The sequence below is a fragment of the Anguilla rostrata genome, chromosome 17, assembly GCF_018555375.3.
Source record: "Anguilla rostrata isolate EN2019 chromosome 17, ASM1855537v3, whole genome shotgun sequence".
In the NCBI taxonomy this organism is placed as follows: domain Eukaryota; kingdom Metazoa; phylum Chordata; class Actinopteri; order Anguilliformes; family Anguillidae; genus Anguilla; species Anguilla rostrata.
In genome coordinates this window covers 29,597,804-29,623,762 of record NC_057949.1, presented here as the reverse complement: position 1 = coordinate 29,623,762, position 25,959 = coordinate 29,597,804, and the positions used below count along the sequence as shown (strand labels likewise).

Here is a 25,959-nt window from a genome sequence, read left to right as displayed (position 1 = left end):
ATTTTTGATTTTAGGCAAATATTGTTCTTAAAAAGGAGCCTGCAGGAGTGAGTTAATCACCAGATACAGGAACAGGGAGGACCGGCGTGTGTGGGGGAGAAGGGGCACCTTTGGGGGGACGTCCCGTTAGAGCTGCGGCTCCACGGGCGCTGACGGGCCCCGCTGTCCGGAATCGAAATCTGACTGAGTCAGCAGCAGCTCGGGCCTGCAGTCCCGGGGGGGGGGCAGGGTACTGAGTCAACTGAGGAGGGCGTGTTTCTGTGTGTGCGGGGGGGGGGGAGTGGGGGGAGTCGCTTGGGCTGATGAGCTTCTTTTAAAAAAAGGACCTCCCCGCCCTGAGCAGCGGAACCGGTGGATTGCCGGGTTACCACCGCCCCGCTGAAACTCGGCGTAGCTCCAGATTTGCGCCGCGTTCCCGTTGGGTGGGATGCCCTGTGCTTTCCCGCGCGCACACAGCGTGCCCCCCCCCCCCCCGAGGATCAGGAGCCACGTCTCCACCCTCAGCGTGTATTTAAGGAGAAAACCAGAGGCTGTCTGTACCCCACACGCTGCCTGTACCCCACACGCTGCCTGTACCCCATACGCTGCCTGTACCCCACACACTGCCTGTACCCCACATGCTGCCTGTACCCCACACGCTGCCTGTACCGACACATGCTGCCTGTACCCCACACGCTGCCTGTACCCCACACGCGCACACTGCCTTATACCCACACGCTGCCTGTACCCCACATGCTGCCTGTACCCCACACGCTGCCTGTACCCCACATAGTGCTTGTACCCCACACGCTGCCTGTACCCCACATGCTGCCTGTACCCCATACGCTGCCTGTATCCCACACACTGCCTGTACCCCACATGCTGCCTGTACCCCACACGCTGCCTGTACCCCACATGCTGCCTGTACCCCACACGCTGCCTGTACCCCACATGCTGCCTGTACCCCACAGCCGCACACTGCCTTGTACCCGCACGCTGCCTGTACCCCACACGCTGCCTGTACCCCACACGCTGCCTGTACCCCACATGCTGCCTGTACCCCACACGCTGTCTGTACCCCACAGGCGCAAACTGCCTGGTACCCGCACGCTGCCTGTACCCCACATGCTGCCTGCCCGCACGCTGCCTGTACCCCACATGCTGCCTGTACCCCACACCCGCACACTGCCTTGTACCCGCACGCTGCCCACACCGTCCCCCTAACACTCGCCGTTTCACCAGGCAGTTCTGAGCTTTTCTAAATATTTATTCCTTTGGCAGCAGCCCCCGGCGGGGGGGTTAAGCTCGCGTCTGGCCGGAGAGCGAGGGAGCGGGCAGGAAGTGCTGAAAGGAGAGAAACGGAGCCAATGGCTGGCCTGGGGGGCGGGGGGGTGAGGGAGGGCAAGGGCCGGAGCGGGGCGGGGGGTGAGGGAGGGTGAGGGCCGGAGCGGGGCGGGGGCTGGGGGGGTTGCAGTCATGTGCGGTCAGAGGGAGCGCGGGGAACTGGCAGCATACTCTGCGGGAGGAAATCGCACTGAGTAAACACTCAAATATTGACCGCCATTTGGAGGGATATTTCGGGCCAGCTGGTCCCGTTGAGCGCGTAGGTGTGCGAGTGGGCATGAGCGCGTTCACAGAGGTCAGCTCTGCTCACCGCCTTCGCCTCGCACCCCTCATCCCTGACAGCTGAGCAGAGACTGGCTTCTCCTCACCGCTTATAACTCTCAGGACCAGGGACATCTGAAAAACGCGACCTCTCAAGCTGTAAGATCACAAATACCAATCATCAGAATGCTCCCAACTGGACATTCCAATGCTGATGTCACAATCACTGCTGCTGAGTTCTAGAACACCGACTTAGAATTTAGAAATAAAACATTCCAAAAAGAAAAAAACCTACTCTTCACAGGGTTAATTAACTGCTCATATCCCAGGAAAAATATTACACGTGATAGTTTTTATGAAGACAAACCCAAGAACAGCCCAGAAGACCAAACAGTTCTGCTTCAGAGCAGCACGTTTGTGTTTCCAGTATTACCCCCCATGGCCGATATGGTATAACACACATTCTTCACAGAGTTAAGCATGCTCCTCTTCTGTCACATCATTATTCTTTATCTTGGTTTATTAATACAGTAAGAATATGCAGAGGCACTGCCAATGTAATTACAAATAATTAGAGAGAGAGAATGTCAACAGGAACAGATTACATTCCTGCCTGATTGAGCAATAAATTCTGCATTTTTTGCCTCTCTCATGCACAGGATTTAGAGTCAATCTCTGTCTTTAAAAGGAAAGTCATCAGAAGCGTCCCCTGACAACGCTGCTCACAGAACAACAGCAGGCTATTTGCATAATTGAGAGAGCAATCAATATTTTGCCTACCATAACTGTCACTAAATTGTATTATTGGTGATGAGATTTGCATGTGAAAAAATGTCTTCACCAACATTTTACCCGGTTTCTCGTCGATACTACGACACCCAGCGATCGAAGTGAACACGCACAGTGACATGTCCAGTGTTAATTCAACTCTAATAGAGTTAATTCAACTCCAGTAGGGACCGCATGCATTCCGCAAAAGTCGATTTAACACTGAACACTGTCACCCGCCGTCACCGCAGCAACGCTCGAGCGCCTCAGCGGGACGCGTGACGGGGAGCCGCTCTCCCGCGCTCGCCACGCCCAAACGCTACCGCCACGCCCAAACGCTCGCCACGCCCAAACGCTCGCCACGCCCAAACGCTCGCCACGCCCAAACGCTCGCCACGCCCAAACGCTCGGGTGCTCCTTCCATCGGCACCCAGGCGGCGGCGACACTGAACCGCGTGGGGCACAAAGCCCGAGCCTGGGGGGGTCGACAGGGGGGTCGTTATTACAGACATAAACACAGCCTGTATGTATGTACACCGCACACGCTAACACACACGCCCGCACGCTGTACACCCTGGCGATGAAAGGTCAGCGGAACAGGAGCTTAACTGCCTGTCACTGGGGCAGACTGCAGGAGAACATAACCTGCGCAAACGCTCAGACAGACAGACAGGCAGGCAGGCAGGCAGACAGACAGGCAGACAGGCAGGCAGACAGACAGGCAGACAGGCAGACAGACAGACAGACAGACAGACAGACAGACAGGCAGACAGGGAGACAAACAGGCAGGCAGGGAGACAGACAGACAGACAGGCAGGCAGGCAGGCAGGCAGACAGACAGACAGACAGGCAGGCAGCCAGACAGACAGGCAGGGTGACTCCCAGTGGAGGATGTTTGAGTATGGCTCACACATGAATCAGGGTTTGTTATCAAATCAAACCGTCTATCCAACTCATCAGCAGATACATCAGTACCAGTAAATCTGCTAACAGAAATAATAATAATCATTATCACCCCCAGCACCACCACAGTCTGCACCAGCATCATCTCCTCTGTGAGAACACTGACTATGAAGCGCCTTCCAGTCAGGATCTCACAGCACCCTGCAGTCCTGCAGCCGTGCACATCAGGAAGGGGGCGAGGGATTAGAACGAGGACGGGTTCCAAAGCCAGATCGACCCGGGGAGGGAACCCGGCCAGAACAGCAGGGAACCCCCCCCTGCCCCCACCCCACCGCCCCCCCAGCGTCACCAGCAGGGGTTAATATCAGAGGTACGGCCCGCGTCTGAAACACAGCTGCACTAAAACAACGGCACTTTAGCAAAAAGGAGGATTCCGCTGACTCCTCTTCCGTTTTCAGATAAGACTGCTCAGCCCCCCCCGCTCCAGACCCCAGATGAACAGACCCGGAGATTTGAGGACATGCCTCTGCTCCAGAATGAACCCCCTTACTTCTCATTTCCCCCACACACTCAGAGTCCCAGGAGGGGGCAGAAACAGTTTGTTCTCCAATCTCTCTCCTGTCCACTGCTTTTTTCCTCTGAACTTACAGAATGGCTGTGATGTCATCACTGCTAAATGCAATCCCACATACCTGTCAATCAAGACAAACCCGCAAGAAGTGAGTTCAGACCAGACCGGTCCTCCTCCTCCTCCTCTTCCTGTCCACCACACTGTACTCCTATCTCATTTCCGGTGCAGAGTTGGGGAAGGAAAACCGAACATTTTATGACCAAAAGGTTGCAGGTTTCAATCCTGGATGGGGCACAGCCCTGACACCCGGAGCTGTGTGAGTAAACACACAGCAGTATCCCGCGGCAACAGTGCTGCATAGGTGAGCAATGTGCAAGAATCCAGCCATACACAGTCAGAGGGTAATATGTAAACATCGCACAGCAAACAGTAAATGTGTCATGTCTAAAATGAGTCAGCCGCCCTTGATATAAGCATCTGCTAAGTGAAGAGATACCGTGATATTCTTTTTAATCTTTTCTCTCACAGAAGCTTCTCTCTCACAGAAAGCCGTCTCTTTCACAGAGGCCTGTTGCACACAGACGACGGCCTCCATTCCAACAAAACGGCAAATCTCGTTAGTCGCATGTTACGGCAGCGTGAGAAACTCCTGCCAGTCCCCTGCGTGGGCATCCCCCTGCGCGGGCATCCGAGGGCACGGGGGGCCGTCCCTTTAATGGTCAAGTAGCGCACTCAGCAGAAGTTTACCCCCCCCAGAATTTCGTAATCTGTAATCACAAGCGCACAAGGCTGTGTTCCCTCTCGCTGCCCAAGCCACAGTATATTAGAGAATCCATCTCACTTTAATGGGCCTTTAGTACAGTAGGCTCAACAAATACCTGAGGAGAAACTTCACTGCATTAAGGCTGGGTAAGCTCATTAAGTTTATCTACTCAGTGTGCTACAGAACAACCATCCTCCCCCAGCAAACATCTCCAGCGCTTTGTTTTTTAAAGTTAAAGATTGTTTAACAGGGAAGTTTCCCAGCGCCGCAGTGCAAACTTCTGCTCCACACCGCTAACGTCTCCTCCCCTAAGAGAGGGAAGAGCAGCGCTGAGCTGCAGCCCACGCGGGCGGGAACGATGCAGAGCGACCGCACCGCGGGTATCCAGTACGCCGAAAACTCTCCCTCCGCCCGGCAACAGAACACAAACTCCTGGAGCGAAACGCAGCGGGCGGCCCGAACGCCGGACCGGACGCCAGACTGGACGCCGGACCGGACGCTGGACCGAGAGAAAATCAAACAAGCAGAATCACAGCAGCATTTGGCCAGTCCCCAAGACATGCCCCTGTGGTACTCACCCAAAAGTACATCATCATTTCGGACAGAGGACAGAGGAGGGTGTGCGTGGGAGGAAGGGGGAGGGGGGGAGAGGGAGGGGTGGGGTACGGAGGGGGGGGGGGGCAGTCCGAAAGTCCGGCCGCTGAGGAGACTCTAGAGTTCTCGTTCCTCCCCTGCGCTCTGTCCGCTGAGCTCTGTTTTATCCCTCCGCTTGTTCCCTCGCTTCTCTCTCCTGGCCTCAGGCTCTCACGAACTTCCCTTCTTCAGTCCCAGAGAGACAGGAGGAGAGACACGGACACTGCTGTGCTCTCTGATCAGGCGTTCCTATCCCTCTAGCACTCTAACACTCACGCTCCTCTCTTTCTCTTTCCTTCCCTCTTCCCTCTATACGTCTTTCTCTCTCTCTCTCCCTCTCAGTCAATCCCTGTTCCCCCTCTCCCTATGTCTCTCTCTCTCCCTCCTCCTCCTCCTCCCTCAGTTTCCAGTTTCTCCCTCCTCCTCCCTCTCTCTCTCCACCTCTCTCTTCTCTCTCCCCCCTCTCTCTCTCTCTCTCCCCTGAAGCCTAAATCATTCAGAGCAGCTCTAGAGCTGACAGCAGCCTGCAGCGTTAGCGCTGGAGTCACGTTAGCGCTGAGCGCTGGAGTCACGTTAGCGCTGAGCGCTGGAGTCACGTTAGCGCTGAGCGCTGGAGTCACATTAGCGCTCAGCGCTGGAGTCACGTTAGCGCTCAGCGCTGTAGCTGCGTTAGCGCTCGAGTCACATTAGCGCTGAGCGCTGTAGCTGCGTTAGCGCTCGAGTCACATTAGCGCTGGAGTCACATTAGCGCTGAGCGCTGTAGCTGCGTTAGCGCTGGAGTCACATTAGCGCTCGAGTCACATTAGCGCTGGAGTCACATTAGCGCTGAGCGCTGGAGCTGCATTAGCGCTGGAGTCACATTAGCACTGGAGCAGCATTAGCGCTGGAGTAGCATTAGCGCAGGAATAGCGTTAGCACTGCAGTAGCGTTAGCGCAGGAATAGCGTTAGCACTGCAGTAGCGTTAGCGCTGGAGTAGCATTAGCGCTGGAGCAGTGTTAGCGCTGCAGTAGCGTTAGCGCTAAAGCAGTGCTGGCGCTGAAGCAGCGTTAGCGCTGAAGCAGCGTTAGCGCTGGAGCTGCATTAGCGCTGGAGTCACATTAGCGCTGGAGTCACATTAGGGCAGGAATAGCGTTAGCACTGCAGTAGCGTTAGCGCTGGAGTAGCATTAGCGCTGGAGCAGTGTTAGCGCTGCAGTAGCGTTAGCGCTGGAGTAGCGTTAGCGCTAAAGCAGTGCTGGCGCTGAAGCAGCGTTAGCGCTGTAGCTGCGTTAGCGCTGGAGCTGTGCAGTGTGCAGAGGGGCCCCGGGTCCCACAGACGCGCCCTGGGAGAGGGGCGTGGCAGAGAGCTCCGGGTCTGAGGCACTACGTGCGAGAGAGAGAGAGAGAGAGGGGAAGGGAGGGGGGGAGAGAGAGAAAGAGAGAGAGAGAGAGACAGAGGGAGGGAGAGAGGGAGGGAGGGGGGCTGAGAGGGAAACCAGGCGCCGGAGAAGAGAAAATACAGCAGGAGACGAACAGGAGCAGCTTCATCTCCCTCTGCCTCTCTGCCTCTCTGCCTCTCTGTCTCTCTGCCTCTCTGTCTCTCTGTCTCTCTGTCTCTCTGCCTCTCTGTCTCTCTGCCTCTCTGTCTGCCTGTCCCTTTATATCGGTCTGTCTGTCTCTGTCCAATTCCAAAATGCTTTATTGGCAGGAAATACTTAATACAGTAAATATTGCCAATAAAACAGATTGAAAACTATAATAAATAAACAAATGAAATAATAACAGTGATGTTATGACAGGCTGATCTGTAGCTGCAACTGGGGCCGTTGGTCCTTCTCCTGACAGGCTGAGCTCTCCTGTACTGCACACTAAGAGAGCTCTCCTGTACTGAACACTAAGAGAGCTCTCCTGTACTGAACACTAAGAGAGCTCTCCTGTACTGCACACTAAGAGAGCTCTCCTGTACTGCACACTAAGAGAGCTCTACTGTACTGAACACTAAGAGAGCTCTACTGTACTGCACACTAAGAGAGCTCTCCTGTACTGCACACTAAGAGAGCTCTACTGTACTGCACACTAAGAGAGCTCTCCTGTACTGCACACTAAGAGAGCTCTCCTGTACTGCACACTAAGAGAGCTCTACTGTACTGCACACTAAGAGAGCTCTACTGTACTGCACACTAAGAGAGCTCTACTGTACTGAACACTAAGAGAGCTCTACTGTACTGCACACTAAGAGAGCTCTCCTGTACTGCACACTAAGAGAGCTCTCCTGTACTGCACACTAAGAGAGCTCTCCTGTACTGAACACTAAGAGAGCTCTCCTGTACTGCACACTAAGAGAGCTCTCCTGTACTGCACACTAAGAGAGCTCTACTGTACTGCACACTGAGAGAGCTCTCCTGTACTGTACACTGAGAGAACTGTCCTGTACTGAACACTAAGAGAGCTCTACTGTACTGCACACTAAGAGAGCTGTACTGTACTGCACACTAAGCTCTACTGTACTGCACACTAAGAGAGCTGTACTGTACTGCACACTAAGAGAGCTCTACTGTACTGCACACTAAGAGAGCTCTACTGTACTGCACACTAAGAGAGCTCTACTGTACTGCACACTGAGAGCTCTACTGTACTGCACACTAAGAGAGCTCTCCTGTACTGCACACTAAGAGAGCTCTCCTGTACTGCACACTAAGAGAGCTCTACTGTACTGCACACTGAGAGCTCTACTGTACTGCACACTAAGAGAGCTCTCCTGTACTGCACACTAAGAGAGCTCTCCTGTACTGCACACTAAGAGAGCTCTACTGTACTGCACACTAAGAGAGCTCTACTGTACTGCACACTAAGAAAGCTCTCCTGTACTGCACACTAAGAGAGCTGTACTGTACTGTACACTAAGAGAGCTGTACTGTACTGCACACTAAGAGAGCTCTACTGTACTGAACACTAAGAAAGCTCTCCTGTACTGCACACTAAGAGAGCTCTACTGTACTGCACAGTAAGAGAGCTCTACTGTACTGCACACTAAGAGAGCTCTCCTGTACTGCACACTGAGAGCTCTCCTGTACTGCACACTAAGAGAGCTCTACTGTACTGCACACTAAGAGAGCTCTACTGTACTGAACACTAAGAGAGCTCTCCTGTACTGCACAGTAAGAGAGCTCTACTGTACTGCACACTAAGCTCTCCTGTACTGCACACTGAGAGAGCTCTCCTGTACTGCACACTGAGAGAGCTCTCCTGTACTGCACACTAAGAGAGCTCTACTGTACTGCACACTGAGAGAGCTCTACTGTACTGCACACTAAGAGAGCTCTACTGTACTGCACACTAAGAGAGCTCTACTGTACTGCACACTAAGAGAGCTCTACTGTACTGCACACTGAGAGCTCTACTGTACTGAACACTAAGACAGCTCTCCTGTACTGCACACTAAGAGAGCTCTACTGTACTGCACACTAAGAGAGCTCTACTGTACTGCACACTAAGAGAGCTCTACTGTACTGAACACTAAGAGAGCTCTACTGTACTGCACACTGAGAGCTCTCCTGTACTGCACACTAAGAGAGCTCTCCTGTACTGCACACTAAGAGAGCTCTACTGTACTGCACACTAAGAGAGCTCTACTGTACTGCACACTAAGAGAGCTCTACTGTACTGCACACTAAGAGAGCTCTACTGTACTGCACACTAAGAGAGCTCTACTGTACTGCACACTAAGAGAGCTCTACTGTACTGCACACTAAGAGAGCTCTCCTGTACTGCACACTAAGAGAGCTCTCCTGTACTGCACACTGAGAGCTCTCCTGTACTGCACACTAAGAGAGCTCTACTGTACTGCACACTAAGAGAGCTCTACTGTACTGAACACTAAGAGAGCTCTCCTGTACTGCACACTAAGAGAGCTCTCCTGTACTGCACACTAAGAGAGCTCTACTGTACTGCACACTAAGAGAGCTCTCCTGTACTGCACACTAAGAGAGCTCTACTGTACTGCACACTAAGAGAGCTCTCCTGTACTGAACACTAAGAGAGCTCTACTGTACTGCACACTAAGAGAGCTCTACTGTACTGCACACTAAGAGAGCTCTCCTGTACTGCACACTAAGAGAGCTCTCCTGTACTGCACACTAAGAGAGCTCTCCTGTACTGCACACTAAGAGAGCTCTACTGTACTGCACACTAAGAGAGCTCTCCTGTACTGCACAGTAAGAGAGCTCTCCTGTACTGAACACTAAGAGAGCTCTACTGTACTGCACACTGAGAGAACTCTCCTGTACTGAACACTAAGAGAGCTCTACTGTACTGCACACTAAGCTCTCCTGTACTGCACACTAAGAGTGCGTTAACTACAATTCCACTGCGTTTGGGTCTGACTGAATGATGTCACGGCAACATGACCTCATAATGACCATCAATGCTATGACGTTCTACAGTGATGTCATCACCCCCCTGATCAGCATCAGCGCACCAGAACTGTGCCGTGATTGGTGGACGTGCTGTAGCTCCGTCTCAGTGAAGGTGAGAGCATGCACACAGGTACGCACACGTGCCCTGCAGGGATCCGGACGGGGGACTCGCAGGTAGAGCGCTTCAGCAGGTTAGTCAGACAGCCGCTACAGCTCACATTCAGCGGTATAAACAGACACGTGTGAGATGTGCAAGTCGCTCTGGAGAAGAGCGTCTGCTGAAGGTCTATACTCTCCTGCTCACTCTTACTGGCTGTGTCCTCTTGTACACAGGTACAGGGCTGCAGTCACAGGTACAGGGCTGCATTCACAGGTACAGGGCTGCATTCACAGGTACAGGGCTGCATTCACAGGTACAGGGCTGCATTCACAGGTACAGGGCTGCATTCACAGCTACAGAGCTGCAGTCACAGGTACAGGGCTGCAGTCACAGCTACAGGGCTGCATTCACAGCTACAGGGCTGCAGTCACAGGTACAGGGCTGCAGTCACAGGTACAGGGCTGCAGTCAGGGGTGCAGAGCAGACGTGGGACTCTTCTTTTTGGGCTTTTTCCAAACGTGCGGAGTCAGTCGATCCCGTCCCCCGCTCATGAATAACTCAGAGGCCAGAGGCCAGAGGTGCGGGGCATTCGGGGGATTTAAAGAGCAGAAGAGAAGTGAAGAATGTGAGGTTTTTAATTAAACGTAACGTGACCTCCCCCTGCCCCCTCCACAGCTCTCTGCCCCCCAGTGAAGGGCGAGAGAGAGGGAAGAGAGGAGGAACAGGGAGGAAGATGAATACTCTGCGCCCAGCCATCCTTTCTTCCCTTTCTCTCTCTCTCTCTCTTTCTTTCTTTCACTGCTACATTTACCCAGAATGCCAATGGTACCCTGCTGAAGCTCAGCGCTCCAGGCAGCCCTAGAGAGTTGCGGTTTGGAGAAGAAAAAAAAAAGAGTAAAATACTGTATGTAAAGGTGCTGATGTTCAGCCTTACTGTATATTCCGGATTCTGAACGCAAATCTCTCCCTCAGCGTGGGGACTCAGAGAAGGCACGCCGTAGTCAGAACAGCGACATAAACAAGCAGGGCCAGCCACAGTTCAGAGGCTCTGACTCACACTACTGGGAGAACATCACTGAGGGACAAAGCCGTTTCCCCACAATCCCCCCACCCCTCCATCCCCACCCCCCCCGACAGACACGACCAACACACCTGCTGACAAAGAGTGGGAAGGGGGGGTGGGGGTGGGGGTGGGGGTGGGGGTGGGATTACTGTTCAGGTTCTCTAGTGCATCTGTATTTTGGGAAGGGGTTTGGATTCTTCACAATGCACTTCTGCATATTCTGTATGCATGTATCACCGGCATTTCAGAGGAGGCTTCAACCCAACCCACCCCAACCCCCAACCCCCCTCTCCTTCCCTCCCCTCCCCACAGCCAAACAGCTCAGCACAGCCAAATAGTTCTACAGGTAAACAGCTCAGTACAGGTAAACAGCTCTACAGGTAAACAGCTCAGCACAGGTAAACAGCTCAGGACAAGTAAACAGCTCTACAGGTAAACAGCTCAGGACAGATAAACAGCTCAGCACAGGTAAACAGCTCTACAGGTAAACAGCTCAGGACAGGTAAACAGCGCATAAAAACCAGGCTGCTCTCACCTGCCTGCTCACGATGGGCTCTCCTCAGTGCTATGCTGTCAGTCACTCAGCGACTCTTGAAGTTTTTGAAGGCAAAGATGCACTTCCTAAGCAGAAGAGAAGAGAGCAATATTCAGGACACACACACACTGGGTACACAACACAGAGCCTCACACACCCCACACAACACATAAGCACTGGGTACACAACACAGAGCCTCACACACACACTCACACACACACACACACAGGGTACACAACACAGAGCCTCACACACACGCACACACACACACTGGGTACACAACACAGAGCCTCACACACACACACACACACACACACACACACACACATGCACTGGGTACACAACAAAGAGCCTCACACACACACACACACACACACACTGGGTACACAACACAGAGCTTCACACACACACACTGGGAACGCAACAAAGAGCCTCACACACACACGCTGGTTGTGCTGCTGGGCGCTAGGGTATGACTGTGCTGCTGGGCGCTAGGGTATGACTGTGCTGCTGGGCGCTAGGGTATGACTGTGCTGCTGGGCGCTAGGGTATGACTGTGCTGCTGGGCGCTAGGGTATGACTGTGCTGCTGGGCGCTAGGGTATGACTGTGCTGCTGGGCGCTAGGGTATGACTGTGCTGCTGGGTGTTCGGGTCGACGGATGATCAGTTAAGTCCCGCCACCATTTTGAAAGGTTGGCGTAAAGATTTGGCGTTCCTGAAAATGCCCCTGCAGACAAGGATAGCTGGGAGTTCCAAGTCCCCCCTCCCCAGGCGCGCGTGTGTGTGTGTGTGTGTGTGAGACTCACAGCTTCAGCTGCACGAGTGCGTGTGTGTGTGTGTTTGTGTGTGTGTGTGTGCACCAGACTCACAGCTTCAGCTGCGCAGGAGTGTGTGTGTGTGTGTGTGTGAGACTCACAGCTTCAGCTGCACGAGTGCGTGTGTGTGTGTGTGTGTTGGACTCACAGCTTTAGCTGCGCGGGAGTGCGTGTGTGTGTGTTTGTGTGTGTGTGTGTGTGTGCCAGACTCACAGCTTCAGCTGCGCAGGAGTGTGTGTGTGTGTGTGCCAAACTCACTGCTTCAGCTGCACGAGTGCGTGTGTGTGTGTGTGTTTACTCCTTTCTGACTGCGTGTGGATATTCAGGACACATGGACGTCCACCTGGGAGCCCAGGAGCTGCACTGGCTGCCTGTCTGCACACATGACCGTGCCTGTTTGTGTACGTGAGCCTGTGTGAATGAATCTCCCTTGGATGCCAAGATATATATACAAGCTATTTTATAGCAGATGAGCTTGCAGTTTAATATGCACATTTTATTCACGTCCTCATGTATGTACTTTCTCAAAACTGACCCAGAAACTCATAACTGCTACTGTAGAGTCAACAGACATAAAAATAGACTTCACTTGTCTAATATGGCTGGCGGAGGCAGTGTAAAAAGGAGACCCTTTTTCACAGTTAACGTGCTTTGTGAGCCCCACCATCGAATCCTCAGACAAACTGAGCCCTTACAGGCAGCTCCAAACGCACAGCAGTGTCCTCCTGTGAACTGATCACATGAGCAGGAAGCAAGGCACACACACAGACTCACTCACACACACACACACTCATACACACACACTGGGAACACAACACAGAGCTTCACACACACGCACACACGCACAGACACACACACACACACACACACTCTCACACACACACACTCATACACACACACTGGGAACACAACACAGAGCTTCACACACACACACACACACACACACACACACTGGGAACACAACACAGAGCTTCGCACGCACACACACACACACACACCACACACACACACACACACACTCTCTCACACACAACACACTCATACACACACACTGGAACACAACACAGAGCTTCACACACACTCACACTCACACACACACACACACACACACTCTCTCACACACACACACACTCACACTCACACACACACACACACACACACTCTCTCACACACACACACACTCATACACACACACTGTGAACGCAACACAGAGCTTCACACACACTCACACACACACACACACACACTGGGAACACAACACAGAGCTTCACACACACACACACACACACACACACACACTGGGAACACAACACAGAGCTTCACACACACTCACACACACACACACACACACTGGGAACACAACACAGAGCTTCACACACAGAGCTTCACACACACACACACACCCAGGCCTGCAGAGCAGGCAGTTTAAAACCCACTCTTCTTGGACTCTGTCCAGCAGGACTTACATAACCATTTGCAAAAATAAAAAATAAAAAAAAGCCCATGCATCAATCATACTGTAGAGTCAACCACCCTTGCAAAACTCAATATCGGCGTCTGTCAAAATATGAAATGCACAAACGATGGCATTTGTTATGAGCAGCGGTTCCTGCAGTGATAAAGCTGCCAGGTTGAGCCTTTGATTCTCTGTTTAGGGGGAGCTCTGTATTTCCTCACTGTGACAGCAATAAGAGCAGGAGAGCGCGTCTATCACATTACTGTAGATCACCTGCTCCATCATACCACTGTAGATCACCTCCTCTGTCATTCTACTGTAGATCACCCCCTCTATCACATTACTGTAGATCACCTGCTCCATCATACCACTGTAGATCACCTCCTCTGTCATTCTACTGTAGATCACCCCCTCTATCACATTACTGTAGATCACCCCCTCCATCATACCACTGTAGATCACCTCCTCCATCATACCACTGTAGATCACCTCCTCTGTCATTCTACTGTAGATCACTTCCTCTATCACATTACTGTAGATCACAAACTCCATAGACATCAACATCTCCATAAGAAAATGGAAGCTGAAGGGCCCTACACCACTACTGAAGCGCCCTACACCATCACTGAAGGGCCCTACACCACCGCTGGAGCTCCCTACACCATCACTGAAGTGCCCTACACCACCGCTGAAGTGCCCTACACCATCACTGAAGTGCCCTACACCACCGCTGAAGGGCCCTACACCACCGCTGGAGCGCCCTACACCACCGCTGAAGCGCCCTACACCACCGCTGGGCTTATTCTGATGTTTTATGTTTGCCAAGCACTCCAAGACATCAAGAGGAAGAACACAATGGGACAGGAATTCTAATATGACTCATCATCGTCGTAGTCATCATCTCTTGTCCAATCAGCAGCGCAGAACGGCAGCTTAGCGTGGCACTGCACTCAAAGAACAGGGTGCCTTAAATGCGGTCCGCGTCTGTGACTGGATGGCTCACAGGTCCAAAACTCATCCCCAGTTATGTGCTCTGGAGCACGTGAAGTGCAGACTCATTCCCTAAACAGGACGGCACTGTTATCACATCGCCATTACCCACAATCCATCTCTGAACCGTCAAGCAGAATTACAGCCTTTGGCCCGTTTTACAGTCTCTGGTCTGAAGCGACTGGGGATTGGATCCTGGATTCTTCCCTTATCTGGCATCACAGCGAGAGGAGCCAGGGCAGGGGGGACGCTCCACGCGGGCGGAGTCGCAGCTCGGGAAACGAGCGATCTCCTCCTTTTCGGCTGAATTATTCCCTCTGCCAACACGAGCAGCTGCATCCCTGAGCAGTGCGCAAACGTGGAAGCGCAGCCGTCGGACGAAAGCGTCGGCTAAGCAAATAAATAATTAGAGGAGATTTCAGCCGTTGCGCTTTCTGCTAATTAAGCGTTTTATCCGTAAGTGATTTTACTGCGTCCGTATGCCACGGCTCTGACAGCATTAGTGAGCGTTTAATCAGCCTGTGATTGGATCACAACAACAGCCCACAGGAGGGGGACGGGTGCGCACCCTCTCAGCCCACAGGAGGGGTTAGGGTACACACCCTCTCAGCCCACAGGAGGGGGGCGGTACACACCCTCTCAGCCCACAGGAGGGGGGCGGTACACACCCTCTCAGCCCACAGGAGGGGGCGGTACACACCCTCTCAGCCCACAGGGGGACGGGTACACACCCTCTCAGCCCACAGGAGGGGGGCGGTACACACCCTCTCAGCCCACAGGAGGGGGGCGGTACACACCCTCTCAGCCCACAGGAGGGGGACGGTACACACCCTCTCAGCCCACAGAGAGGGGAGGGGCACACCCTCTCAGCCCACAGGAGGGGGACGGTACACACCCTCTCAGCCCACAGGAGGGGGACGGTACACACCCTCTCAGCCCACAGGAGGGGGACAGTACACACCCTCTCAGCCCACAGGAGGGGGTTAGGGTACACACCCTCTCAGCCCACAGGAGGGGGCGGTACACACCCTCTCAGCCCACAGGAGGGGGGCGGTACACACCCTCTCAGCCCACAGGAGGGGGCGGTACACACCCTCTCAGCCCACAGGGGGACGGGTACACACCCTCTCAGCCCACAGGAGGGGGCGGTACACACCCTCTCAGCCCACAGGAGGGGGCGGTACACACCCTCTCAGCCCACAGGAGGGGGACGGTACACACCCTCTCAGCCCACAGGAGGGGGAGGGGCACACCCTCTCAGCCCACAGGAGGGGGACGGTACACACCCTCTCAGCCCACAGGAGGGGGACGGTACACACCCTCTCAGCCCACAGGAGGGGGACAGTACACACCCTCTCAGCCCACAGGAGGGGGTTAGGGTACACACCCTCTCAGCCCACAGGAGGGGGGCAGTACACACCCTCTCAGCAGTGGGACGGCACTCCCACAGGGTCTGCTGAGTCCCAGCAGAGGCTTTTATATGCGCACTAAGGTTTTAAACAGCATCCAAATATGTGTACATTGAAACACAGACATCTGCATGCATACTGCCAACTTTATACACATAAGCACAAATGCATTAACATCCATGCCTACATGTATTCCTGCTCATACATATACATGCAGACACACAAGCACACACACACATACTCACACGCACGCACATATACTCTCACATGCAAACAAACAAACACAAAGAAGCACTCCACAGGGAAGGGAATAGCTGTATGAGAGACAGAGTCATCCGATACTATAGGGCTGGCAAGACAATAGAAATAGTTTCCTAATCTGCACTGAGATTTTTGCAATATGCACCGTAAATTTCGAATCAAGTTGTCAAATATGGGCCTATTTCATACTTTCTTTTTATTTTACACCTTACCATGCATCAACATTAATAACCGGGGAAGCATCAGTTGCCCTAAATTTAGACATATCTGTAGAAATGGGATGTGTGACTTTCAAAAGCAGAACAGCAGTAATCTTGCTTCAGATAAACAGAAGTGTTAAAAGGGTCCACTGCGCATGACTGAACAGGGCTCAGCGGCCTCACAGCAGGTGGGAACTAAGGACACATCTCACCCTTCCAACCGCCAAACGAGTCTCCGTTGCCAAGAGGCACTTAACAAACCAATACGGGAGGCATCTAAAAATGCCGTTTCATATTAAATTAACTTCACGTTCAGGTGAACAAATTACGAGCTGCGCTGGCATAAAACGTGCAAGCAACAGCAGTAAGCACTGGGGTTTATAATTGCGCTGCCGCGTGGTGCTATCGTGGCCTCTCTCGTTTCGGCTAACACTCTAAACTCATGTGTAATTGCTGTTGCTGGCTCGAGGCTGAGTTCAGCACCGCGGACAGCTCACTCCCCAAGTGTCTCTATGACGACGGCGGAGCTGACGCCGCACGCGCGGGAATGTGGACCGGATAGCGGGAGCGCCTTTGGCACTTCAGCTTTAACGACCTGTCGCTTTTTTTTTTTTTCTTTCACCCACACCCTGACCTTTCAAAAGTCATTAAGACGAACACATCAGCCGTGGCAGTCGGCGACCCGTGCACCCCTCCCTCCCCCCTCCGGACTTTGACTGATTCCGAGTCGACATATTCACTGCACCCCCGACAGCTCAAAACGCCACACAGGAAATGGCAGCGGTAAAAACATGCTGTTTCTCTGATAACGGAGTCTGCAGAGGACTCCAGCGGGCATTAGAGAGGAAACTGCTGTCGAAAAACTCTCTCATTTAGGCAAATACACACATATACACACTTTGCATACAGGGTGATGCACTCAGATGGGTCGTATTTGAAATTGCTGAAGTAGTTTCACTTCCTAGAGGAAAGGGCCATAAACATTATCTAGCATCGTGCGAAGGTTCTGCAAAAAAAAAAAAAACAGTGGCGAGGTTGTGTAAAATGTGAGTGAATTTCAACATTGCAGCATTTTTTTTAACCGTGTTTTTCCAAATAAATTCTTTCAACATATTTACCATTCAGTCTATAAATACGACTCCCTCGTGCTATAAGTTGCTGTGTGTGACGGTTCTTTTTATAAACACTGCTCCCTCACGCAATTTTCTATGCGTAGCTGTTCTGTCTATATATGAATTTACATTAGGTGCCGTGCGTAGCGGTTCCGTTTATAAAAACTGCTCTTCTGTAGACTACATACCACCCCTCTTCCCTCACACCGCCCGCTCTCGCCCTGAGTTCTCCGGCAGGAGCACCTCCGGGCCGCTCCGCGGTTCGTTCTGACGGCTCTCAGCGCTAAACGCATTAGCCGCCTCCGGTGGGACTCTGAGATTAATTGAGCTGTCGTACGTAATGCCACAGTTTGCCGCCGCCACAGCCTCTTCGTGGGTTGCCAGATTGCGTTCCCGCAAAATTCCTTTACACGCGGAACAACAAGCATATGTTCATGTGTTCCACATCTGGCTTAAGACCTAGCCATCGCTTTACCGACGCAGCCTTAAAACTTAGCCAAAGCTTCACGGTGTGAACCAGACCTGACGTTCGGGGATAGGGATAGCCGCTGCATTATGACAGGATTTTACTTCATCTGACCGGTGTTTAAATAAAATGCAATGTAATGAAAATGCATTTTGAGAATCTTTTGATTAAAGTTCATACCACACCACCATGTTAAAAGCATAAAAGAAGTTCTGTAAGCCTAAAATAATAAATGATGACAGATTTAAAAAAAACATCTATAATAATACAACAAATAAGCACCGAATTTCAGTGGTTGGTGCTCGGGATGAAAGAAGCCACCCCAAATATTTAGATGTATTCATACATAAAGCCTCGTACATTAGAGAAATTATGTCTGGAAAGGAATGTAAAAAAACATTTTTATAAACTATGGTACAGTGCTCATGTACTGCTGGGACTCCTGCATGTGAATACAGCTGCCCACGTTATGTATGTGGACCACATTTGAACCAAATTATAGTTTTGAAAATGCAGCTTGAATACAAAACAAGAACTCGGTATTCAGAAAGTCAGACGTACATTCACAGAGTAGATGTTCTTATCCAGAGTGGAGGGCATCAGTGTTAGGCTTAGCACTTCAATCTTAGTCTTAGAACATCAGTTGTAGCCTTAGAACATTGGTGTTAGGCAACATAACGATTGCTATATTTAAAGACTAGAGAGTGCAGCCAAGCCAAGCCCAGCCTAGCCCAACCCAACCTATCCCTGCTGAGCTACGCAGAGCCGACCCAAGCTGTGCAGATCCGAATCACACCAAGCCCAGCCTGCTTTGCAGCACCACGCAAAACGTGTCAAATTTCCCAGGCAACATGGCTTACAAAACACGCGACCCAGGCCAGCGTAAATCACAGCACAAAGGACTCAAACGTAACTGCATTTCATGCAAGCTATTAGACTTCTGCACAGGGCATAGATGAGAACGACAAAGCTAGAATCTGAAGACCCTGCAGACCGTGCCACAGGAGGTTTATACGTACAGCTGGGCCGAGCTAAAGCACCATACACTAGGCAACGTGCTGGGGGTGTGGCCACCAAGGTGTACTCAGGATCACAATATCTGATAGCCAATCACAACTGACTTTATATTATACCATAAACAAATCATTAACCGACCCTTAACACCATTGGCCAATTAACACTGACTATATTATAAATTATCTGCCAATCCCACTGACTGTCTGCAAATGCTGTTGGCTAAACATTGCGGATGTGCCGGTGTACTGCTGGCTGAAATGACAGTTATTTCAGCAGAAGGGTGAGGGGTGGTTCATAACAAATTCAATATGACCTTTTAAGGCAGTCTGAAGGCCAATAAAATACCAATGTCAATAAATACAAATTTCTAGATGTCAATAAATAATCCTGATGATCTGATTGGTCCCTGGGGGAGGGGACTTTGTCATCATCTGCTATTAATGATCCAATCAGGATTCAACCTAGGACTGAACCAGCATTTGTCCACAATGAAATATAATTATCATTATCATTTTCTTCACACACAGTTGGGCACATTCAGCAATTACTGAAATGAACTGGACAAACTGTTTACCTGTTTATATTGATTTAGCAGCTCAGACAGAACCTGAGCCACAGCAGCCCTATTTCACCCACGTTTGATACAGAGACGTAGTCATTTAGGCCCATGTCTCTGTGTCTCTGTGCCCCCCGTGCCCCTGTGTCTCCCACCTCTCCCTCCCCTCCCCCGTGCCCCTGTGTCTCCACCCTCCCCCTCCCTCTGTGTCTCCCCACCTCTCCTCCCTTGCCCTTCTCCACTCTCCCTCGTTCTCCCCCCCTCTCCCCCCTTTACAAACACAGAGACTGTAGCAAAACACAATATACCCGTGCAGAAAAGATCTCACACACACACACACTCGCAAGCACGGATGCACGCACACACACATACTCAGATACACACACACACACACACACACACAATCCTTGATTTAAGATGCACACGAACGCACTGAATAAGCAGACAGATATTGCACTTGTGCATTCTGCATGAAGGTAATTTGCTTTACATTGATCACTTTTGAAGCAATTACATTTCCATCGACAGAAAACTAAAAGATGCATATATAAAGGAAAAAACACCCCCCAGGTCGAGCCAGTCACTGGCCGTGATGATTCACACATTAACTCCCGCAGTTTCAGCAGTTTTTCAGTATGATATTGTGTTCACCAGAAAATGCTAATCCTGAAGCGCAGCCTGCAGTTCCCCAGGTTCGCTGCGGCTCCAGACCGAAGGAGAGACTTCCTGGGTGTGCGTCTGTGGCCTGCCAGGATCGATGCCGCAAGCTAGTCTGGGGATTCCAGCAGAACTGCGAGCTGCAGGGGAAACACAGTCAGCTGGATCGTTTTTAAAAGCAGACTGGCACTGGGAGCTCCTGTTTTTGGCCACGGCCAACACCCCTTTTGCATTGCTTATAGAGTCATGGATCAAACGTGACGGGGGGGGGATAAGAAGAAAATCACGCAGCTGTGCTGCTTAAACAGAGCCAGAACCCTGAAGTACAGCACCTTTAGGACCCTGTAAATATCTGCGCACAGACACACGCTCATACCAGTCCACTGGCCTCATTCTCACGCCACCGAGCAGAGCAGTTTGTGAGGAGCACAGTTTGCAGCGGAGAGCCCTGTGCAGACTGCGCTGTCCCTGTGTTCTGTGCCAGACTGAGCTGAGCTACAGGGAGCCGATGCTAAAAGCTTAGAGACAGAGACGGTCCGCTCAGCCATCCGCCAGGTGTGCCCTACCTGTCGGTCAGAGATGGGCGGATGTAGTGTGGAGCGTAAACACAAACTACAAAACAACCAACTTCCCCTTTTATAACAGCCTGAACCACAGCGTCTCCGTTTCTCTTAAATTTAAACATGACTCCTGAGTTATTACCACGAGTACACGCGCCAGTGTTTCCGCCAGCGAGTGACAGGTGGCCTCACATGATGCAACGGACAGCCAATCTCTCACAGCATTACGAACCGATTCGGTATGAACATTGTTATTAACATTTTTCAATGGCCCGAATCCACTGAATGCAAACTGAATTCAGTGACGTTTTACTACATTTTCAGTAATGCTTTAGCACCATCTACTGGTTGCCATGTTGCACTACACATGATAAGCACATTTTTTCCGCCCTCCTCCCGGCAGATCTCCCTTAGAAACGGACCACTTTCAGGGGCACAGGTGACCAGCAACTCAGCGACACTCACCCCTGCAAACACATACATGCATGAAACCCTAACCCTTTCATAAGCCCTAACCCTTTCATAAGCTCTAACCCTTTCATAGGCCCCAACCCTTTCATAAGCTCTAACCCTTTCACAAGCCCCAACCCTTTCATAACTGACTAAGCTTAACCCTTTCATAAGCTCTAACCCTTTCATAGGCCCCAACCCTTTCATAAGCTCTAACCCTTTCACAAGCCCTAACCCTTTCATAACCTTAACCCTTTCATAAGCTCTAACCCTTTCATAAGCTCTAACCCTTTCATAAGCCCTAACCCTTTCATAAGCTCTAACCCTTTCATAAGCTCTAACCCTTTCATAAGTTCTAACCCTTTCATAAGCTCTAACCCTTTCATAAGTTCTAACTCTTTCATAAGCTCTAACCCTTTTACAAAGTACATTAGAGACAACAGCCAGGCAACAGTTGTGACTGGGGCTGTTGGGGTGGTGTGGAATGTGCTGAAGCAGGGGTCTAACCCAAGGGCCGGATTCAGGGTGGTAATTAATAGCCCCATGGCAACACAGGTGTTACATCAAAGCCAGCAGTGGCAGAATTAAAGATTCAAAGTGGGATTCAAAACAGCAATTTACCTGTCAAGGCCAGAAAAATGACACACACACATACTCAGATACGCGGATGCGCACACACACACACGCACGCACGCAGGCACGCACACTCACCTGCACAAGCACACATACACACACTCACCTGCGTGTGCAGGCACACACACACACCCACACACACACACTCACCTGCACAAGCACACACATACACACACACATACAAACACACACTCACCTGCACAAGCACACACACACACACTCACCTGCGTGCGCAGGCGCACACACACACACACCCTCGTAACGGAAATGCTCTTCTCTTTATCCTGAGATGACCGCATCCTTGACAAACGCAGTTCACAATGTGGCATTGTAATACCTAGACTTTCTTTATCACTCAAACTCGTACATCATATTGAAAAGCTCGTGTCATAACTGAGAAAACATCTGACATCAGTCTAGAGAAGTTGTGATTATTTTCATTTTTTGCTCATTAAAACAGACAGGCCAGCTGGGGACTGTTCTCTGCTGCAGTAATAGGGTGGGGAGGGTGGGGAGGGTAAGGAGGGTGGGGAGGGTGGGGAGGGTGGGGAGGGGGGGAGGGTGGTAGGGTGGTGGGGAGGGTGGGGAGGGTGGGGAGGGGGGAGGGTCGGGAGGGTGGGGAGGGTGGGGAGGGGGGAGGGTCGGGAGGGTGGGGAGGGGGGAGGGTCGGGAGGGTGGGGAGGGGGGAGGGTGGTGGGGAGGGTGGGGAGGGTGGGGAGCGAGGGAGGGTGGGGAGGGTGATGGGTCGGGAGGGTGGGGAGGGTGGTGGGTCGGGAGGGTGAGGAGGGGGGGAGGGTGGGGAGGGTGGTGGGTCGGGGCTGTGCGAGATGGTGCAGCCCACTGATCTTCATTCCTGGTCCCGGAGAGGTGCAGAGTCGGCTGCTTTTTTGTGTTCACCTTAATATCAGCAACCAGCTCAGACCCAAGAGAACAGGTGAGGTGAGTTAACTGTGTAATCGACTTTACCTGATCAATTAAGTGCAGAGTAACAACAAAAACCAGCAGACCCTGCAGCTCTCTGGGACCAGGGCTGGGGACCCCAGCAGACCCTGCAGCTCTCTGGGACCAGGGCTGGGGACCCCAGCAGACCCTGCAGCTCTCTGGGACCGGGGCTGGGGACATCTGGGGCTAACATCCCAGAAAGTGCTATGGGATAATCAATGACCAGAGCGGGTCACGACCTCGGCTCCACGTCTCACCCAAAGGACAGAGCCGTTCAGAGAACAGCGCCCCCTGTCCCTGCACTGGGGCAGTGCTCTTCTGTTTGGGAACACTGCCCCCTGTTGGGCTACCAGCTCCTGTTCCAGCAGAATTTTTTTTTTTTCCATCTAAGCAAGTTCTAACCCAGCCCACACCTCCTCCGATTTGGCAGTCTTGAGGTGAGAAGTGTAGGGACAAACACGCACACACACACACACACACACACACACACACACACACACACACACACACACACACACACACACACACACACACACACACACACACACACGCACACGCACACGCACACGCACACGCACACGCACACGCACACGCACACACGCACACACGCACACACGCACACACGCACACGTCAGCCCAGCCCTGTCTTCCCACCTGTTCATTCTACAACCGCCACGCGTCAGCATCACCTACGCCGTCCTGCGATACATCAAGTTTGCACTGACCACAGCTGAACTACCGTAGTGAGCGGTTTCTTTCTCTTTGTTTTTCATCCTCTCTCTCCCTCCCTATCGCTCTCATTCTCTCTCTCTCTCTCTGAATCTCCCTCCCTCCCCTCTTTCTCTTTCTGTCTCCCTCTCTGAACCTCTCTCCTGCCCTCTCTCTCTCTCTCTCTCTCCCCCCTCTCTCTCTCTCTCTCCCCCCCCCCCAGCCGTAATTACACCACTTTAATAACTCTGTGGACTATAATCCTCCGGTTTGAAGAGTACAGAGGTCTGTGCTTCCTGACAGTGACAGGAAGGGAGCAGGGAGGGAGAGGATGCAGATCGGTGGACAGGAGAGAGAGAGAGAAAGAGGGAGAGGGAGAGGGAGGGAGGGGGGAGAGAGAGAGAGAGAGAGAGGCCATGGCCCCTGTGTTATAAATACCAGGGAAATGATCAGCTGTCATGGAGCTGCAGAGTTTATGAGGAGGAGGAGGAGGAGGCGCAAGGAGACGCGAGGAGGCACAAGGAGGCCATCCCTTCTGGCGGGTCGGAGGAGATGAACTGTGCTCCTTCATTATGTCTGACCCCAGGGTGCAGAACGTGCACAACTGAGCCACAAGCTCCTCTGAAGCAGGACATGCAGGGCATAGTGCAGTGCAGAGAGGGCGATATCCGCACATACACACACACAGACACACACAGACACACACACAGACACGCGCACACACAAACACACATGCATGCACAGACATACAGACATTCACACACACACTCACACATACGTCCAGTGACTTAATCGCGTCTCTTCAGGGAAATTATAAATTAAGATCCCGTTAATGAATCATCAATTGATTACTGACCTGTTATTAACATAGCTGATATATATTACAGGGTTTAGACTTTTTTTTCCCCCTTTCGCCCATAAATGAAAATCAAACGGAGCTTTACTGTGGGATTTTGTCTTTGCTGCGAGAAATCACAACAACTAACGAGTCCTTAAAATAACATGCTGCTGGAAGCTCTGCTGCGGCACCCTGGATCCCAAAGGTGGCAGCGGGGTTTCACCTCACAGCTACGCCAGGCCCGCGTGTTCACGGATTCACATCGTGGGAATGCAACTTAAAATGTAAGATTTACAGACTTTTACTAATCAGAGTAATCAGAGTAATCAGACTAATCAGACTAATCAGAGTAATCAGAGTAATCAGAGTATACTAATATACTCTTCCCAATACACACGGGTCACTCAGAGTCTGCGATTCCTCCGTGGAGGACAGTCCACTCTGGAGCTAGCGCAGGTCTGTCGTCCGGGGAGCCTGTCGACTTCAGGAAATCCGGAATCTGAACCCCGAGCAGCTGGGTTTATAAACGCTACGGCAAGCCGGCGGATTCCCGCGGATACCACGCTCACGAGAACCTCGTCCGGGTCACGGGTACGCAGCAAGCCGGGGCTGTAAAGCAGCGCTGTGATTGGTCAATCGGACATCCTTGGGTAAATTAAAACGACCGTTCAGTTAGCTTAAGTACTACAACGTACAACACACATCCGAAAGAGAAGAGAGACGTGTGCGGGGGTGGGGGGTGGGGGGATGGGGGGGGGGTGGTGCACATTCAGCAAAAACAATGCAAAGCAGCCACAGAAGGAGGCATTAACAGAGTGAGCGTATCCTACACGGCTGGTCCTTCCCCACGTTCCTTTCCTCCCCTTTCTGTGTATGAATGAAAGCTGCCAGTGCCGCTGCCTCCCCTAATGAGATAAACTATCACTCCGCAACAGATTCTCTGAATGTTCACTAATGCTGTCCATCTGTCACTAATCACCGCGAGTGAGTGAGTGAGAGAGAGAGACGAGAGATAGAGAGAAGTGAGAGAAAGGGCAAGAGAAGAAGGGCGAGAGGATGAGGGGAAAAAGAGAAAGGAGGGGAGAAAGAGACTGAGGGAGAGAGAGAGAGAAAAAGAAGCAGAAGAGGCAGCATAGGTGTCAGGGAGAGAAAATTCTTTAGCAGTGACCTAACACTGTGAGAAGTGAGAGTGCAGTCCTAACACTGTGAAAGTGGTGTGCAGTACCCTAACACTGTGAAGTTGGCAGACCTAACACTGTGAGAATGTTGAGTGTGCAGTACCCTAACACTGTGAGAATGTTGGGTGTGCAGTACCCTAACACTGTGAGAATGTTGGGTGTGCAGTATCCTAACACTGTGAGAATGTTGGGTGTGCAGTACCCTAACACTGTGAGAATGTTGGGTGTGCAGTACCCCAACATGTGAGAATGTTGGGTGTGCAGTATCCTAACACTGTGAGAATGTTGGGTGTGCAGTACCCTAACACTGTGAGAATGTTGGGTGTGCAGTATCCTAACACTGTGAGAATGTTGGGTGTGCAGTATCCTAACACTGTGAGAATGTTGGGTGTGCAG

At 51.8% G+C, this 25,959-nt stretch overlaps 1 protein-coding gene across 5 annotated transcripts in view; it reads right to left on the bottom strand.

Moving 5' to 3' along the window:
- Window positions 1-25,959, bottom strand: part of LOC135243879 (RNA binding protein fox-1 homolog 3-like) — an 83,307-nt gene that overhangs the window by 29,325 nt on the left and 28,023 nt on the right. For 2 of the 5 annotated variants that reach the window (XM_064315995.1, XM_064315994.1), the window contains one exon: window positions 11,315-11,400. The exons of 1 other annotated variant lie outside the window; for it this stretch is intronic. Coding sequence is in view for 1 of the 4 variants with exons in the window: in XM_064315991.1 (XP_064172061.1) it covers window positions 5,168-5,185 (18 nt within the window). In the remaining 3 variants the exon portion in view is untranslated. Of the gene's footprint in view, window positions 1-5,167; window positions 5,228-11,314; window positions 11,401-20,248; window positions 20,395-25,959 lie in introns of those variants that run through there. 2 more of the 5 variants (XM_064315993.1, XM_064315991.1) reach the window with 2 other exon arrangements.